At 34.5% G+C, this 20,761-nt stretch overlaps 1 protein-coding gene across 1 annotated transcript in view; it reads left to right on the forward strand.

Moving 5' to 3' along the window:
• The first annotated feature begins 1,287 nt into the window (after positions 1-1,287).
• LOC143920671 (paired box protein Pax-1-like) overlaps positions 1,288-20,761 on the forward strand; it is a 37,550-nt gene continuing 18,076 nt past the window's right edge. Inside the window, exon 1 of the mRNA XM_077443596.1 lies at positions 1,288-1,794. Within this exon, the coding sequence (XP_077299722.1) occupies positions 1,785-1,794 (10 nt within the window). The 5' untranslated portion in view covers positions 1,288-1,784. The remainder of the gene's footprint in view (positions 1,795-20,761) is intronic.

A 20,761-nucleotide genomic window follows, 5' to 3' on the forward strand; every position in this document is an offset into this window, starting at 1 on the left:
GTATACTTGTAGGTAAAAGTCTGAATTCTCGACAGGTCGTACCCTCTAAGCTTGGAAGCGAGGCTCGGTTGACCCGCTTCTTCCTGTGATGATTGGCTACTCTTTGCGATGCCAATATTATTGCCGTGCCCTGAATTAATTCAACTTTTACCTGATGAAAACTCCTAAACGCCTGGTTCGCATATAATTTTGGACGGTTGGACAGCGTATTTTGTATGTTAAAAATAAATAAATACAGTGATTTTCAAGGCTACGTTTTAAGGTCTGTTCATACTTAACAGCACTGCACGGCTTCAGCACTGCACGGCTTCAGCACTGCACGACTCCGTTTCAAATATGTCATTTTATTACATTTCTATTCATATCTACCTACACGTCGCGGTCACGTCATGTTTGCAGCACTTTGGCCGAGTGCAAGGCAAAATCGGCTTACTTATACATTACAAGCCATGACGATACGGCGCAATATTGCTTACGTCGTATTGTCGAGTACTTACAATATGAATGCATACACGTGCATTCGTAGCTGCGCGTCAGAATACAAGTCAGCAAAAATGTTTCGGCGTTTATCGAACGAAAAATGATGTATAATCGCGTTGTTGTTGGAAGAAGAAGCTCAAGAAGGCAATAAATAAGCACGGAGGCGTTTTGATGTGCATCCCATGTTAAAAAATAGAAAAACCGGAGGAGAGTTTTGGACACTGTATAAGGAACCGATACCAATTTGAAACAATACTGGATAAACTAAAAACACAAATCACCAAAAAATCTACAAAATTTAAGGAAGCATTGTCAAAAAGTCATTGTCAGCGCCAAAACCATGTCGAAAGATTGAACAGCTGTCAACTGTCACTATCGATAATAATTGGTCCAAAACAGCAAAGCGGCAGACTCATGGCACGTAATTCGCGTGTATATCTCCACGATGGCCAAAAAGACGGATACGATACGTTGACGGATGTTGCTGTAAGGTATGAACAGGAAATGTCGGGTACTGCTGTAAGCCTGCCGTGGCGTAAACGTGATGGTTGGTATGAATATACCCATACAAAATGTACCAAAGGATACTTTTCGTACGGCCGGATACCAGCTGAAGTCGGTACGTGCCGACTAGGTATGAACAGAGCTTTAAAGTGTCGCAACCACTGGTAATACAGGCGTACACAGTTCTATAATCAAAATTGAACATAAGTGACACCTATTACATACTTTCATTCGAATTTGATTTTCCCTGAGCTGCTTGAAGATCCCTGGACGGCAGTGATTGATATTGGAAAAGGAAAAAGCATTGGTGTGTTGAAGCGCGAGCAGCGGGGAGTGCTGCCGAAGAAGGCACCGCCCCCTCCCCCCTTTGGGTCCACAGCTTCCCCCCTACCCCCCATACCCCCCCTGCCCCCTCCCCCTCCTCCCCTCGCCCCCAGCGCTTCTCAAGTGGAGCGAAACCCGTGGCAGTGGCTCGTCAACCGGCGACCGCGCCTCGGCGAAGCCAAATGACCCGCGACCAGCTTCCGGCTCGCTACGCAACCCACTGACCCTAGATTCCTCTTATTATTTTATACTATACTATACTATATACTATCTACAATATATTTCCTCTAGACACGTGCCGTTTTCCGAAAGTGACCGAGTTGTTGTGATCGACAATGAAAATCAGAAAAAAATCAGTGCGCGTCGCATTTTGAGTTTTATGTACGCTCTTTCGGTGTGATTTTGCAAGTTTGCAGTTGTTGGTTTTGTTGTGCTTTTCGAGTTCGAGTGCAAACGTCAAGCTGGAGACTTACGGGATGGATACGGGTAAGATTGTTTTTGTTATTGATTATATATTATTACTTTATTTTTTGCGCAATTGAAAGTATTTGCGTTTTATTTTTCGGCTCTTGTGTTAGTAATTTCGCTCCGATGTAAGCGCCAACGGCAATGTTGATTATTCTTTTTATTACAAACTTTTTATTTACATTAAATGCGAAAACGTATTTTTTTAAGGAATTTTACAATAGTACAGTATCTAGTTGATACTCAAATATTGAATAGTGTCATACGTATTGATTATCTGTATAAGTTTACACGTTTAATTTTGATTAAAATGTGAGGAGTTTCAAGTCGCCGCCGGATATTGCTTTTTACAAGGCTTTATATACGTTTCATTTTGCTAATTGGTCATTACTAAAGAGCGGACTCAGAGCGCGCTGTTCATTGTTCACATGTTGTAAATGCATTGTTAAAGGTTTGCCGAACCTTTTTTACAAAGCATTTACAATAATGGAACAATAGACGGCGCGCTTCCGGTCCTACCTCTAGTCATTACCAAATATACATATATATATATATATATATATATATATATATATATATATATATATATATATATATATATATATATATATATATATATATATATTTTCTCGATTTAGCAGGATTGGATTATCCAAATCGTTCAAATAATTGTTGAAAAATCATTCCAATGAGTTGTAAATCTATATAATATTTATAAATACATATACATATATTATACACGGGTCTACGTAACGAGACAGAATGTTAAATTACAGAAAATATCGGAAGGCAAAGATCGAAAATCGAAAGATCTTAAGTCGAAAGATCAAAAAAAATGTACCGTTTACCATGCACCATTTTTTTTTTTGATCTTTCGACTTAAGATTTTCGATTTTCGATCTTTGCCTTCCGATATTTGCGTTTTCTGTAATTTAACATTCTGTCTCGTTACGGAGACCGATTATACACACAACACGTTTGTACAATAATTTGAACCAATCGGGAAATAATGTTTTTCGACGTTTATTCAAGCAAATTTAGAGTTAAAATCCATTGTATTAATTTAATAAACAAATAAAAATACATATATTATTTATTCAGTGTACTTTTTTAAGCTTAAGGTACGGTCGTCTTGAATCCATTCTAAAAGTTTCGAATGTTACTAATCCATGTCTTCTTATATTTAAGGAATATAAGAATAAGAAACAAAATTCGATAATGAATGTACAAATACACATTCACAAACATTTTCGATACAAGTTTGAGTGATAATATAGGAAACTCTCATAAGACAAAAGTTCTACTTCCGGTAGTCGAATATTTTTATAAAAAAATGTATTAATTACTATTTAGTGTGCATATTATAAGCATAAAATATCAAAGAGATAAAAATAGTTTAAAAGGTCAAAAAAATAATAACTGGTATAATGACTACTATCCATTTTTTTTCGGTAATATTTTCATATAAGTTTGTCTTTTAATAATTGAAGTTACTAAAATTTTTTTTGGGGTTCTAAATATATTTAATTTTGTGTTTATTTCAAAAAGAATAGACGTTTTTAAATCATCGAAACCGATCAGTTATTTATTTATGAAGTATAAAAATAAAATAGTTTCTGCAATTTGCTTTTATAGATGATAAAAACTAAATGAAAAATTAACGGTTTATTTAAATCATTATTGTACATTTTTGATATACAAATGGTGTTATTTTTTGTGAGTTTTTCTAGCAGGAAAAACGTAGATTAAATACTACGAACTACTAAGTGTAGTAAAATTGTTGTTTACTCATAAAATAAATCAAGCATCGTCGTTATCAATGAACGTGTAAATAATTATCAATATAATAAAAACAATACGAGAATAAAAATTCGTCTGTAACGACGATAGGACATACTGGAATGTTCCGGTTCAATAGGAATTTACGCGCAATAAATTCTACGATCATTTCTCACTAATTTTAGACATTTTCAATCATTTTCCCATGATGTTTCGGCTGACGTCAACCATTTACCGATTCGATTGTGAAATAATCATTTACACGTGTTTCAAATCATTTACGCGTGTGTAAAATCGCCATTGATACACCTACAGATCAAACGAAACTATTAAAATTTTACCGAAATGACTCATCTTTCAAAACAACAATAAAACCGATACGTTTGAACTTCTCGTCGCGTTTTACGTTCGATTGAATTTCAGAACATAATATAATAATCTATTATACACACAAATATTGTGGTCGTTCAAACCGAGCCAAATTCCCCACTGAAATGCGTAAAAGTTTGGAGAGAATCGGATTGTGTTTTAAATCGCATTCGAGTATTGGATTTAAGTGTTTTTCGGTGTCGGAAATATGTACGATTTGAATTTGAATTTTGCTTTGGGTGACTGCGGGTAAATAAATCGATCCGAATATGCGAATTGTGTTGTGAGCCTGTGTTTGCAATACGTCTGAAACAAATGTTGTACAAACACGTTGGGGACCCGGTTCTTGGCTTCTGTGCAAACACATCTAAATATATGTATGTATGTATTATATATTGTGGAAAACCTTTGACGGTAGCTGGCGCACTCGAACTAATCAAACAAGGCTCGCGTTCCAACTACACAAATTGTTCACAGAGGAAGTTGTCAAACTTTAAGACGCGTATTTTTTTTTAAATTTAAACGTTATAAATGCTTATATTTTGGATTTATGATATATATTTGGTTTGGCTCTTAATGGGTTTTGATTTTTAAATACTTTTTATTATAACTTAATTATGATCACAGTACATCTTATATCTATTTTAATAGCTACTGATCTACTGATCATTTTCTATTTTACAATTTTAATTTAATTTTGTTAGTAATCATAGTATTATATTCTTCTAATGTTAATGTACAGCATAATAGGAAAAAGAGCTCAAAAACCTATTTACAATTCTTATAAATGCTCATAATACATCTAATACATAATATTAATTAAAGACTCTCTAAAACCGATGACTTAAAGCAGCTTGTGTTTAGGTAATCTGTGTGTTATACCTGAAGGGTATAGACATTTTGTTGTAATCACCGAGACTCTTCACAAGTGTGTTAGTTTGGTTATTAGTGATTCTGTCATAGAATCTACTGGTTAGTTTGTTAGTACTGTATGTAACAAACTCGTTAGATTTGGGTTTGAATATGGTTCATGTTATATGAAACATTCTGATTATTTTGAATGTAAAATTATTTATTTAAAAATACTTCAAAAATGTGGCAGACCCGATCAACCTAACGATTTGTCAATAATAATAACAAAAAAAAGAATAAACTATAAAACTAGAAGGAGAAAAACCTATTAATTTTTAGTAAATCATCAAGTATATTTTTAAAGAGGTTGAGTTAAAAGTTAAAAGAGGTAAAATTTACAAATTCATTCGGTAGACTATTCCAAATTTTAACCCCACTATTTTAAAAGAAGGAACCTCTAATTTTTTTGTAAGAAATATCTTTTTTTAGTCTGACCTCTCAGATGAGTGTTTTTATTTAACAATGTTTTGTGAATTTTTTAAATTAAAATATTTATAAATATGAAGCTTATAAGCCAGAATATTTCTAGTAGAATTGCCCGGCTTTGCACGGGCAAATGAATATTTTTCAGAAAAATTTTCAATTCATTATCGTAATTATATTAATTTTTGTGAATTATGTCGTAATTCTAGTACCGTAAGATTATATTCCGAATTTAGTGGTTTTAAATTAAAAACTTTAGATCAAACGTATAAACAGGCTTATATATTGTACATTTAATAAGTATTTATTTAATAATAAATATCAAATATTAAACATTTCGTGAATATTATCCGTTTTGAAATGAGTAAAGATCCTTTTTTTTAATTTTAAATATTTTACTATATGCAATATTTAAACATTAAAATCAACTGTTTAAAGGTGATTCTAATGTTTAAGTTTAATAAGTTTTGCTGTTTTAAAAAATTAATAATATCAGCAACTTACGTATTTTATATTAAAATTCTATTAATGTAAATATTTTATGATACGAAACACGAACTAAAACTCAGTCAAATTTAGGTTCGGGTTCATTAAAATTCATTTAAAGTTTGACAATCGCTTACACTTCTAAAGCGCTTTATTCCACCCGTATCAAATTACGTTAAAGCGATTTGACGATACATTTTGAAATGTATAAAAATATACGAAGATTTTAATAATCTCATGTTTGGAAGCAAATTAATTAAAAAAAAAAAAAAACAGCATCGCGTATCATAATTAATTTTAAAATGTACATAATTGTAATATTACATCATAAGGACAAGCCTTGAATCAATATTTAACAACATCACAAGACCTAATGTATTTCTCTTAGTAGAATTTTAATCACACTTTTCTGGCTGCTTGTTTCTTAATGTATTTTTTTGGTATAATAATATATGTATTGGACATGTCAGTGGCCCAGTTGTGGTATTACGCGGGGGCACAGTCGTGTGGGGTCTGCTCGAGAGCTGTGCAAACAACTGCTTACCGAGATCAACACCTCAACACCATCAACACATCAACTGCCGCCTGCCTTCACACAAAAAACGCCATTGTCTGTGCAAACATTCGCTGACTTCTTATTACGGTCTTACGCGCTGAAAAAAAACATCAAAAAATCCGATAGCGCATACAAATCACAATACTACCTCTCTAAGATTGGGACTTTTGACCTAGAACTACATATGTATGTATATTTTTGAAGGTATTATACATATTTCACGGATAGATCATGGGCATTGACGTAGGGATTTGTTTGCAGACAAGTATTCTGTATAGATGAGGCAGATTGTATTCTATTCACAACACAATGTCACTGTCTTTCAAAAACTCTAAATATTATTATCAGTAAAGAGCGGACCAACTTTGTGCCGTTCATTGTTCACTGTTCGTCTTGCTTTGTTCATTTTTATGATGAACCTTTTTTATGCAACTTTTTTATTGAACCTGGAAAATAGACCCAGAACGCCCTGTTTCCTGGAAAAAGCACGCTTCCGGTCCTACCTCTAATTATCAGACATCAATGTCGGATCCGGGAAATTTGCAGGGCGGGGGCGTATATTCAGTTATATTATTAATATATTGTCATGTAAACTTCTTAATTTGTGATGCCAATATTTCAATTTAAAAAAAAAGCGGAAATTCCCAGTGCAAGCAAAGGATCATGGATCATGTTATCATGTGCATTGATTATGCACTTGATAACATTTGATTTCTGAAGGGCAGAGTGGTCTGCTCATGCCCCCAATTCAATAATTTAACTTTTTAGACCAAAAAGGCGCGTTTGAATTGTGTTTTTAAACGCCGAATGGGAATTTTAATTATTATTTATGTGTATAATATTATGTAGTCCTCTAGGGTGATGGCCATTGACCTCGTGCCACCATCGTGGATCCGCCAGTGTCAGAAATTGCTTTTTTCAACAGTGAATTTCAACTTATATTTTCAATGTTTAGCTTCATTCGCTTTACTATGTTAGTTACTCTGTCATACCTTCATCCGTTTCCAGTCTCTTTTCATTATGCAAATCATTTATTTGAGTGAATTTGAATTTTTATAACATTTTGGACTTCAATGCTTAAATTTCGCATTTCATTTTGATCAATCATCATCGTCATCATTCACTCCTAGATCAAGGTCTCTCTAACATGCTTCCATTCGCCTTCGTTTTGGACCACTTTCACCCATCTCATCTCATACACATTTATGATTTCACCCATCCATCTCCCCGCGGTCTTCCTCTCACCCTTTCACATACTCTCAGGTACCATTCTAGCACTTCTTTCGTCTATCTATTGCCCGTTTTTCTAGCTACGTGACCTGCCCTTTGCTATTTCATTATGTTTACCATTACCATTATATCAACTACCTTTGTCACTTCATACTTACTACTTCTAACCCACGTATTCCGTTTTATATCTCTCCTCGTTATACCAAGCATACAGCGTTCGATATTTCTTTGAGTGCACTGGACCTTGTGCAGCATTCTGGCGTTCAATGCCCAAGTTTTGCACCCATACGTCATCAACAGAGATCGGCGGACAAGTTGTTTTTGCCAACGAAAAATGTTTCACTTATTGTCAACCTTTTTTTTTGCTCTCTTGCTTTTTGTAAATTTCTTTTTCTTCAGGCACAGTGGCATTTTAGATTTTAAAACGGCATTCATTCGCCCAAATGAACTTCATTCTAATTTTATACGTCTCTTTATTTCCTATTCTTTATTACCGGACATCTCAATGATTTGGCTTAGATATAAATAATTTTCAACTACTTCTACTGTCCTTATTGTCTGATGTAATACAAAATTGTAGGTATACACAAAATATGCTCAGAAAAGAAGTTGAGAGTTTTTTTTTATCTCTCGAGGCTACTTGTGCGATATTTATTTATTTATTTATACATATACGGCTGCAAGGACCATCAAACCATAATACAATAGAACAGTAATAAAAAAACAATATTAATATACATAGGAATAGAAAAATAGGAGTTTTAAACAATGGAGATACCCGAAGTGAATATATCATAGTTTTGACAAATTTAGTAGTAGCTGATAAATGATTTTTATAACTTCAGTATGTATCGGAGGACATTTTGTAAAAAAAACCTTATTGTTACGGAATTGGATAATATAACTGTGATTATTTGAGAATAGTTTATATGTTCATATATCCCGCTTTGGTAATTGGACTATTCGTCACATTGCGATGGTCACAAAGACAATTTTCGCCATGAAAATCGCGAATACACAATATTTGGCACTCAAATTCTCGTTAGTATGATAGTTAGCGTTAGTATGATGGACTTTTCGGCTGCCAGATGTTCCGTTATAGAGATTTTAGTGACTTTGTGACGAGTAATTTGTGACCAGTAATCAACGAACCTCCCGCTTTATCACACATAAGAAATTTTTGTGTAACCGGTCTCTTTCGTGGTCGCATTTTTCGTATTTTCGTGTCTCTTTCGGCCAATTTCCTCCGCTTATTTGAAGCTCGTTACGACTGCTATATAGGATGGTCGTCTCCAAAGCCGAAGATGTCGGAATTAGGAACAAATAGCGGTCGCAAGTGAAGCGGAGTGCAGCTCAAACACTTGTGTGCTTAATTCGAGGGCGTCCATTAGTAGGTGTCCATCTTCGACACAGGGCTGGTCAATATTTGCAGGCTACCGGGCCGCAACAAAAAACATACCGTCACCGCTGTAGTCTGCTTGTTTACACACCGAAGGTCTCTTCTTCGTCAGATCGTGTGTACTTCTTCGACCGGTATGTGCGTAAGTGCTGGGACACACTGAAGATGCCTCGGCTCGGATCAGATGACTCGTTTCGTTTCCACGGAGAATTCAATGAAGATTTCATCACTGAGTGCTTATATTATAATTGGACGAGTTTTTACAGAGCTCGGCTCCGACACTGCTCCGGTGTTGACCTAAAGTCCTGCTTATTCCTGTTACGTACATATTTTTTTATGTTGGTTTAATAATAACATAATGTTTTTAGAAGGGTTTTTTATTCATAGATAAAAACGTTCTTGTTGCCGGAAAGGAAGAAGAAGAGACCGAAAGGTACCAAATTATATATCCAGTAACTTTTTCAAGAATTTAAAAACAAACGGTGGAAAGTAAATGCTATTTAAAGCAGTCAGTGATCGATAATATAATTTGCGGACCATTTATCATTTTTAATGACTAAATTAATATTTATTATAATTGTAATGACTGATCGATTAGATGCAGGGCCAAAGCAAAGTGTATGGAAATTCTAAAAAAAATATTTTTTAACGAAGTTCATCTTCATTTACATAATATTCTAATCTTGATCGGAGAACTGATACTTACAGCGTTATACATATAATATATTAGTACCGTTTTATAGGTTGATTTAGACCATTCCTTTTATTTTGAAATGGAAGTTAAGACAAAACTCATCTATTCTAAATTTTGTCCCATTGAATATAATAATGATATCTATGAAAATTATTTTTCCGTACCACTAACTGATATAGAGATATTTTTATTACAATATGTTTCTAGTCAAATAATGATTAAATATGCGCCGATTAAAATAAATCCATTGCATAACTTTCCAAATACATGTGTAAATTTAAAAGAATATTTCAAAAATTGCAGATGATATCATTTGAAAAACCACCTTCGTAAATTTAATCAACCCAATAATTATTCAGTCATGTGTCAAAAACGTACAATTATTTCAAATTTATATTTAGACATGTATGATAAGATTTAGAAAAACCGAATAAATTTTTTATATCAATTTGTAAATGGCTTACCATATTTTTTTTTCGAAAATGGGACAAAATTAGTTAAATAAAAACAATATTTTATTTTATATCGTTAACTTTTTCGAATAATGACCAATCGTTCTTATTTTTTTGCTAAACAATAAGAAGTGTGTTTATTCTAAAGCTTTCAACAGATCATGATGGACAAAAACCCTTTCGACAAAACTTCAAGTATCATATTTAATAGAGATGAAATATGCTTTAGCTTGGTTTAGATTCAGTAAAATAAAAATATTCAAACCATTTTTTTTCTTTACTGCTCAAGACATGAGATTCATGTTTCACATTTTTTGCATTTGTTCCAATTGCAAAATCAAATCAAATTTTTTCACCTTATAAATCATTTGAAAAGTCAATTATACGAGAGATACCTATGTTTATACCATAAAAATCGATTAATATAGAAACTAGAGGACATTCCCTATCAGACGGGGACGCATGGTGAGCCTACTAGGACACATATTTGGACCGAATTGCAACAAAACATGAACGCCATTCCGACAATCTTAGAAGAAAGTGTCATAGGTCTGCGACCTCACAAGATTTCCTGAATATGTCGCGGATGAACAAACAAGATAAGGCTTTCAAGGACTTTTCCAAAAAAACCCAATGAATATTTTTGCAAGTCACTGTTCTGAAATATGTAGGACACATTGTAATAATTGTAGTAATTTCCATGACAAGACTTAAAATGCACAATTGCAAGCGTGCAGTGATCCAACTACATACATACATAGTCCATTATCGATGGGTCATACAGGGGTTACAATTGACTTTCTCTATATTTGAATGCTGCCATTGTAATGTCCATTGACGAATTTATGTACGTACAATATGCTAATGAAGTCATTTCCGTTTTGACTCTGTATTATCTCTTCAATAGTACATATGTATGTATATATGTAATTGTGTTTCTCGAAATTGATACAATTTAACAAAATGGCGCAATATCTCCATCGTTTGTTTGCAGTCCCTGTTGTTGTGGTTCTGGTCTTTGGTGCATGTGATTGTTATGTGCTGCTACTGTCAACAAATTCACTGCACTCGTCGATTTAATCTACGTAACCGGTTCAAATATCTCCTTCTCTCGTTTACGAATGAGATGCTTACACGTTACAAGAAGATTTTTGACGGTGCTAAATTCGAATCGGGCGAGAATGCTTGCCGATATCTCATGTCCGCGGGTCAGGGGTCGCTAGTAATGGTCCACGGGCTATCGCGGACGCTGACCCGCCATTATCAAACGGTCGTTCAGCTTTCTTGCCACAAAATTGTACCGAAAATTATTCGATTCCAGCCCAAAACCGCCTTAGATGTCAACAACATACTTATCTGACAATGGCTGAGTTGTAATGTACACATTTTTAAATTCACATAATTGTGATTGTATAATTTGTACTTGCTTAAAATATTTATTTTAATAGTTTTGAACCATTGTGGCATTACAGGAAGAACCTCATGAGCCACAATGACCTACATAAGAAAACAACAATAAAAATTAATATGTACATAGAACAAGAAAAATAAGATAACAAATTATGTTTTGGATACATTTCGATGTAAGAATATCAGAAATATTAAATCATATTATGTACTTCTACATAGAAGGTATGTGTTATGTGTATGTACAGTAAAAACTTACTACTCAGAAGCCAATGTCAAAGCCATCTTCAGCTGTTATTAGAACCTTTTGGAGTTCCAGCATTTCACAGATTGAACTCATTTGTGTTTCCCAAATTCTTTTTTACTGTATTAATTTCCTGTGATTTATTTGAAATTTCTCAACATAAATACACATGTTCGTAAGTATACTATACTAAAATATTGTTTTCTACTTTTTAATAGCTTCACTATGTTATCAAGCTATGTTTTGTAATTTTTAAGTCGAAGAATGTAAACCATGGTTGTTTAAACAAGAATATCAAAGATTTGTGCAAAAAAAATACAACCAAGATGCTGGATTTAATGGAGTACAGGGGACATACTTGTGTCTAGTTAAATAGAATTGATTATATTTATCTATATATATAAAAATCAATATTTGTCTGTCTGTTTGTCTGTCACGTATGCGTTCAACCGATTGCGATGAAACTTACAGGAGTTATTGTGTGTATGTCCACGATGGTTTCTGCAAAACCGGGAATGAGTGGAATTGCATGGCAAATAATTTCAAATCAGTTCGCAACCCACGTTGTTAGGGTAAAATAAACAAACAATTGAATAATTGAAAGTGTTCGCCGCCTTCTAGTGTTTTTTTTAGTCAAGTAAATTCAAGTTCGTCGCCTGAGTTTTTCCGACAAATGGGAACGGGAACGGGAACGGGAATTGCATGCGTTATTGTGACATTGCAACGCATGCCGGGTTCAGCTAGTATTTATTATATATATGTACATATATCTTCTTAACTGTAAGAATACAGAACAATGAAATGAAATATAAGTGAAGGTTATAAATGGAAAAAAAGTGTGGTATTCAATGGATGAAACTACTTAGCATAGCATAAGCAAGAACAATGATTGGTGAGATTCTTATAAAGATTAATTAAGAATAGTTTCTGAATTGTAGGTATATATTATGTACATGTGTAGTTATATGTACATTGTCAAACATGAGTAGAAAACATTGCTGCGTCTACTGAATCGTTCGAAGATATTCAAGTACTATTTTGGGATAGCTCTAATGCAATTTATAAAGGTAGGAACATATTCGGAATTTTCTTCACCCATTTCTAGTATTTAAATTGCGGCTGGTCGAAATCCATAAATTTAAAAATTCTTAACGTCAGTTCGCACATGTCATTTAGGTCGAAAATAGACTTACGGAAAGGCCACACGCGTTCGATTTTGACTTATGTCTGTACTTTAACGCTTTGGGGTTTTGCCCCCTGCCCCCAGATCGACCCCAGTGTCAAAAGGGGAAATACCTCTTGTGTCACAGACGTCCATTAATGACAATTATACTTAATTTATGTATCGGCGAAGATGCATTTTCGGCATGCGTACACGTTTGCAGTTCTCCCTGTGTGCTCATGTTCAAATATAATTGAAGGATTTTGACCTTCCAAATCTAGGTGGCTTCGCTGTGCGTATCCCGTCTGTGACCGACGTCGTTGACAAATTAACACTTCCCATTGTTTTCCTCTTATTTTTCCGGGCCGAGACACTTCTCGGAATCCCACTTCGCGGCTCATCGAACGTACGACGTAAAAAAACGGCGAAGGAAAAGGAAAAACTTAAGATTCCTTGTGCAGTGTCGACGAGCCGCCCCAACGACTAAAGGGCACGATTCGCAGAAACGCTATAATTGAATGAAAACTCAACGATTAAAATAAATTAAATGTATATTCACCCTTTAAAAACTGCACTGCTGACTTCGTCACAAGACAAAAGCTACATTTTTCTTTCAGTATGAATTTCGTCCGTGCCCATAAATCACAGCGTGTAGGTAAGTAAAAATATGCCGCTTGTGAATAGATATATCATTTTAATGTGACTTTTTAAATGTACTTCGCGATTAGATTAATATATCCTTTGTAAGTTGAAATATACGCGCATGATACATTCGCAATTTAACATACACTCATAGTTAGTACTTCACGTACAAATTAGCGCTATTGTGCTTGCCGCCATCTTGGATTGCATTTTTTGATACGAAATCGATCCGACCAATCAGAGCCGATCAAAAAATTCGCGTGACCAATCAGATGCGTGGCTGCAGCGTCTATCAAATTGGTATGGGGGAAATGAAAATAAGTGAATCGTGTCGAATTTATACTAGAAATTTTATTCGAATTTCGCAAAGTTTTCTTCAGTTGCGTTTTAGCGGAATGCGAATAAACATGTGTTCGCTGTTGGGAGACCGCTCTATCTGGCCGATCTCGTTGACATTGATGTATGCCCTCACGGCTTCAAACGTTTAATGACCGAATTTTTACGTCTATTATTATTTGTGACGGTCGTAAAAACCCGCCGCGGCACATGAACGATAGACGAAATTTGTCCGAAACTAATTTTTCAATGCTCTCGAGCTGATTTCAGTTGACATGAAATGAACTTTCGAATTTGTTAAGCCATCAAATAAATTTAGGCAACTTTGTATGTGTGTTTTGACGTTTTGAAACTTTGTAGTCCCGTGGGAAATGTTCTTGAATGCACTATCGGGGATTCTCACGACGTTGAGAGTCTCAGAAATATTGTAATAAATATTTACGAAAAAATAATGCAAATTTGCATGAAATGCTTTTGAAAGAATGGATATAGTTTTTCAATTTATTATTCCGAAGTAAGCTTTTGATCAATGATGGTGTGAGTATGCATGTTTGTACATAAAACTTTAATATTAAACGCAATAATACTTGATCAAAATAAAGTATGAAAAAATATCGATTTAGGAGCACCTGAAAATCGATTTTTCTTTCATTAACCCGTTTTTGCCCGAATTTTTTTTTCTCAAAATTTATAATAATTTTAACAAATCATAATGTTATATGATACATAACATTTTTTTTTCTTTTTTTATTGCATTAATTTTGGTTTTATACGAGTTTTTCGAGATGTTCCAAATTTGGAACACTGGGAATACAACGAGGTAGCGTTATAAAACTAAATTAAGAAATAAAGTTTATTTCAACACAAGCAACCTTATAAAATAGTGTACATAGATAAGTCAAGTTATGTAATTATAATATATTTATATGAATTAACGAAAATGGAAGATTTTAAAACATCCTTCATGCAAATTTACACCACATTTTTCACAACATTTTGCGGCATGCTTTTTACAAAGTGCACATCGATTTTGTTTATCAGTTGGAATCATCCAATGATCTAGCCGATCATATCGAATTTTGACAGGCACCCTGCTAGATAATTCTTTTGAAGATTTCGGCCTTCTTCCCCCCCTTTACGGGATTTCCGTTAATTTTTAAGTACAGTTTTACTATATTTTTTCTAAATTGTAAGTAATTTAACTTTTTATTTTCTGGATTTTTTCTATAAAGTTGCCAAGCATTATGAATTGCAGTATCCAAACACAAGGTAAAAGGTACCCACCACCATTTTTTAGATTTGATGGATACTCGATAGACATTTCGTCGGTTGATTGATAGTTTTTGTTCTCGGAGGATATCCATCTTTGAGGCTATCCTATAGGTTCTATTGGATCGCAGAAGCTAACAGTGAGAACTACTCGGTTGTCATTCCAAGCTGTAATAGCAATGCCAGTTTTGGTGTCAGTACAAAATTCATATGTCCCTCTTTCCAGTTTTTTTTTGTATTGGGCATTTTTCTGTTCTATTAGCCATTCTTGTTCCCGTATAGCCGTACCCAACAATTTCTTCCATCTCTGATGATGTTAAAAATATGGGGAAAAAAAATTCAATGTTGGTATAATCTCAGTGTTTCAAATTAGGTACATGAATAATATTATGAATAAAAAAGTTACATATGGAAAAATTAAAAAAAGTAATACATATAACGAATCTAGAACAATAAGAGATTATAATAAATATGGTCAATTTATTATAATCTCTTATTTATGATTAACCAGCAGCGTGGTCTAGTGGTGAATGTTGAATTATTTCGTACTTATTTCATGTTACGGGTTTCGAGTCCCACTAAGTCTCGTTGTTGGCCAGACCTTGGTTTATCGAGGTCGATCGTTTCTTATCAGAATTTGCCAATTTTTATGATTTTCATTGAAACGGTTCCTTTAAAAATTGGCGTTTCCTACCTTCCCATTCCAATTTTCTGTTGCAAACTTTAGTTATTGTTATATCTTAGGTTTCGCCATATTGATCACCATAGATGTCTCTGTGGTTGTTTATCGAATAAAAATTCGTATTGTTACATGAAAGTTATTCATCGTTATTTATCGCATTCATACGATGTTTGTCATATCTGACCATAGATGTCAGATATTGTTTAGATTAACATGTATCTATGTAATAATTATGTGGACCAAGAAGGCGCATTTGGGGTTTACCTGTTAAGCCTTCCTGGTATATTTGTATATATGTATGTAAAAAATAAAAATAAATAAATAAAATAGTAAATTTTTTTAGCTGAAGAAAAAGGACCAAAAACCTCATTAGATTATTTGACTAATCCTCTTAGTGAAGTCTATCTTTGGTTTCTTCATTGTAATTGTAGCACTTTTCGTTTACATGTATTTAAAAATAGAAGGGAAAAGAAATCAATTATAGATATTCTAAATATTATCACTTCGATTGAAAATATATCTATAGAAAAGTCAAAGATCAGATTTTTTTGGGATGTCCCGGTTTGACTTGCATGAAATCTGACAACCCTACCTACATACATACATACATATAAGGAGTAAAAATTGTCTTTTCTTCTCTATATACATAAACGTTTTTGAATTTCGCAGTCGTGCTAAATCATCATAGCCACAATGATAATCATAAATTCGGAAAGAAAAATAGGCGAAATGAATAAAAAGTAGGTGCAAGTGGCTGTGATAAGTGGCCGGCTCACGTGCGATAGATAGAGCTCGTTCGCGGCCAGCGGCGGCGCGTGGACCGTGTAATGACGATGATCGATGTGGGGGGTTTCCCCGTGTTTTGATGGTTTTCTTAGTATGCCAACTGATAGATAATCGGCGAGGTGTTGCGCCGTCGGAATCGAACCATGGACCGTTTGGTACCAACGGACCGTAGTCGCCGACGCGCCACGTCACCACGCATTTTACGTGAAAATCGTCGGCATGCCTAGCCACGCCACTGCCAATACAATAAACGTATACATATGTACATACAAACACACCCACCAACTCGATTAATTCGACTTTATCGTGAATGGGTCCTTATTGTGATCGGTTATCTCCACAGACGTGTTATAATAATAATAGAAGCGCCTTTACCAATACATTTCCTGTGTCAATTATACGCGTAACGTTTCCATAACTACAGATACACGCACGGAATAGAACCGGGGTCATCACATATTCACTACAGAAATAAAAGTTTTATTTTATTTTAGCCAGCAGAATGGCTTAACCTTCCAGCGGGCGCGCGGAGTTATTTTCTTTGAGCGGGCGCTTGTCGTAAAATTTACGTCATCAAGTTTTCTCCATGTAAATGGTGTTTTATTTATGTAAATGGTGATTTCTTTATGTAAATGTTAAGGAAATGTTGTAAGGTTATGAAAAATGATAAATGACAATACTTTAAAAAATATTTATTTTACTTCCTAAACAAAAAACCAAAACAACACTCTAAATATGCTAACATTCCAAAAAAAAATATTGTATCGACCCATTCGATCATTAGTCAGAATTATTAATCAGAATCAATATTACCTATTAGTCAGAATAAATATTTTCATCATTACAATTATCACAAACCACCTCAACTGCAGAATGCTTCTTGCATGTAAAGGACTCAACGGAACGCTCAACGGAACGCTCAACGGAAATTCCCAAATATTGATGACTCACAAAAACTTCTAAGCACAACCGATTTGCCTGCAGTTTCGGGAAATACTGACCTTCGAATAGCTCGAAGCTCGATGCTTATCACTAAGTGGTAAAAGTAGGAGATGCGATAAAGCGCATTTGTCGTAAATTTTACGACAGCGCGCCCGCTGGAAGGTTAATGGTAGGGTGTATGTTTAGCACCAAGTGGGTTCGATCCGCCATACTGCTGGTTAAATTTGGGGGTATTTGTGACTCAAATCAAATCAGAGTTTGCAAATTTTATCTGATCATTGTTGAAACGGTTCCTCAAAATTGGCAAAAAATGATCTTTCCTGTTGTCATAAATCTTCTGTATTTATTGTTATTATGTACAATTTGTAAAAATTATATACAAATCTGAAATCCATAGATGTCTCAATGGATTAATTCTGTAATTAATCAATTAATTAATTAATTTTTATTTCGTGTTCTTCGGCTTCTGGAAATACAGTGATTCATGTAATAATAAAATGCTGCATTGTTTGTAATTAATTGTCTAGGAAGGCGTATTGGGGTCTTCCTGTCAAGCCTTCCTGGTATATATCTATGTAAAATAAAATAAAATAAAATTTTGATATAAATTTATTTACAATTTGAGCATATGATGGTGTTGTGCGTTGGTGGCCAATCGGTTTTTTTCTAAATTGGCGGATTATTTTTATCCACGTTTTTTGCATTTGTTTGTCTTTGGGAACTCTTAAATTAACGTGTAATGTATAGCTTCAACAAAAATATGTATAATATAAAATGAACGATGTTTATATTAATTAAATTTAATTAATTGGTTATTAATATAATTGAGTATTCGACGCCACTAAGACAAATGTATTAACATTTATTTCAAAATAATTTTTACATTTCTCTGGCGTCACCCCTGAAATGTTATGTAGAATGCAGGCGATCGCCACGACACTTTTAAAAACTGTCAAACTACGATGTTAATTGAATAATATGTTACTTGAATGATTAATTTACTTATAAAAATGTATCCCATGTTGTTTATTATGTGTGTTTTCAATCGGTCTCCGTGACGAGACAGAATGTTAAATGACAGAAAACGCAAATATCGGAAGGCAAAGATCGAAAATCGAAAGATCTTAAGTCGAAAGATCAAAAAAAAATGGTGCATGGTAAACAGTACATACTCACTTCATTTGCGCGAGCAGGATACAACAGGAACAAGAGGAACAGGCTTTTCCTCCCGTATTAAAAGCATGTTCCTCTTGTTCCTGTTGTACCCTGCTCGCGCAAATTAAGTGAGTATGTACCGTTTACCATGCACCATTTTTTTTTTGATCTTTCGACTTAAGATCTTTCGATTTCCAATCTTTGCCTTCCGATATTTGCGTTTTCTGTCATTTAACATTCTGTCTCGTCACGTAGACCAGTTTTCAATGCATTGTGCAATTTTTAACGATGCACTTGCCCATCTTGCGAGTGAAATTAACAAACAATCGGACATACGTCGAGCACCAATCATCAAATACGACTGCCTGGCATATTATTATTGAATGTCCACAGATCTTTACCACTTGACAATAATACGAAGCCTAAAGCCACTTCTATTGTTATAACTGATTGGGACTTTATGTCCTTAATAATTATGTGCGTGGTAGACATCATCATGTGATGGTTGTACCTGCTGCTCGCACAGTTATTTTTCGAATGGCTCCTATTCCAAGAGCTATTCGACTTCTCAATGAAATCGTTGCTGCTGTCCCTGAATGTGATATTTTCCACCTTGGGGAGCGTAGATTATCGGATATTATTTTAACATATTTATCTGGTAACCTGCGCTCATCATTACTTTCTTAATTTGAATGTGATGAATGAATGGAATCTTAATCTACTCTCTTCCATTTGGGCCTCGCTGTGATTTTATTTTTATTTATATTTTGTTTTACTTTTTCTTTCTCCTTTGTATATTTTTATATACTATTTTAATTTTGTTCAGTGTAAACAAAGAATGGGATTTATGGATTTTATTTTTAATTTTTACACTTTTGTTATTTTTTTTTCTCTCTGAATGATGTATTATTTTCCGTTTGTTACTTTTTTTTTATTATTTTATTTTACCATGTTTTCTGCTTTTGCTTTTTTCCTTTATTTACAGTTTACTTGTTTTTATATCTTTTTCAAATGTAGGCCATTGTGGCGCATTAGGTTCTTCCTGTAATGCCACAATGGTCCAAAACTATTAAATAAATAAATAAATAACTAAAGGCCGGATAACCAAGGTGCCGTCTTGAAAAAAAACGTACCCAGAGGGTGCTGTGTATTATTCATTGCATTGTTAAAGGTTCGCCAAACGTTTTTGTTTTTTTAGACTCTAGCTTTGTAAATAGAACTAAACCGCCCCGATTCCTAGAAAAAGCACTGTGACTATCCGGTGTCTAGTTATAACCTTATAACATTTCTCTGGTTATCTCGGTTTATAGATGATGATGTAGATGGCGTTACGGACTTCCGTTTTGTGCGCAATGTATGTATGTATGAATGTTCGTTCGTGAGTTGTACGCATGCGCAAGAGCACACCCCGTTGTGTCGTATCTGTCTGTCCGCCATCCGTCATGGGTTTGCTTTGAGGTGCCGCGAAGCGTAGCCGCATGTGGCCGCTCGTCACGCACTGGGACACATTCGGATTCAATTTACATGCGAGTTTGTCACCCCTGCCCTGTACGCTATTTCCTACGCATCTCCACAGATAGTCAAATGTTTGTTGGTGAAATGAGGGCGGGTATACAATGAGATTTTTCCGGTTGTATTTGGTTGAACTTGCCTCCATTTTCAGCTTACATCTACATTGTATGGGTCTACCTCACGGGACCGAAAGTGAAACACCCGAAAACGCAAATATCGGAAGGCAAAGATCTAAAATCGAAAGATAAAAAAGGGTCTCTCCCCCCGTCGTACATATTCACTTAATTTGCGCGAGCAGGAAGTAACCGGACGTCGAAGATACCCTGAGCGATCTGTCCTTTATAAGGAGGTACATACTTGGACCGGGTCTACGTCACGGGCCCGAATGTGAAACGCCCTAAAACGCAAATATCGGAAGGCTAAGATTGAAAATCGAAAGATCTTAAGTCGAAAAATTAAGTGCACTTAATTTGCGCGAGCAGGATACAACAGGAACAAGAGGAACAGGCTTTTCCTCCCGTATTCTGCGAGCGCACATTAAACAAGGCTGT

This window comes from Arctopsyche grandis, chromosome 13, assembly GCF_051622035.1.
Source record: "Arctopsyche grandis isolate Sample6627 chromosome 13, ASM5162203v2, whole genome shotgun sequence".
Classification (NCBI taxonomy): domain Eukaryota; kingdom Metazoa; phylum Arthropoda; class Insecta; order Trichoptera; family Hydropsychidae; genus Arctopsyche; species Arctopsyche grandis.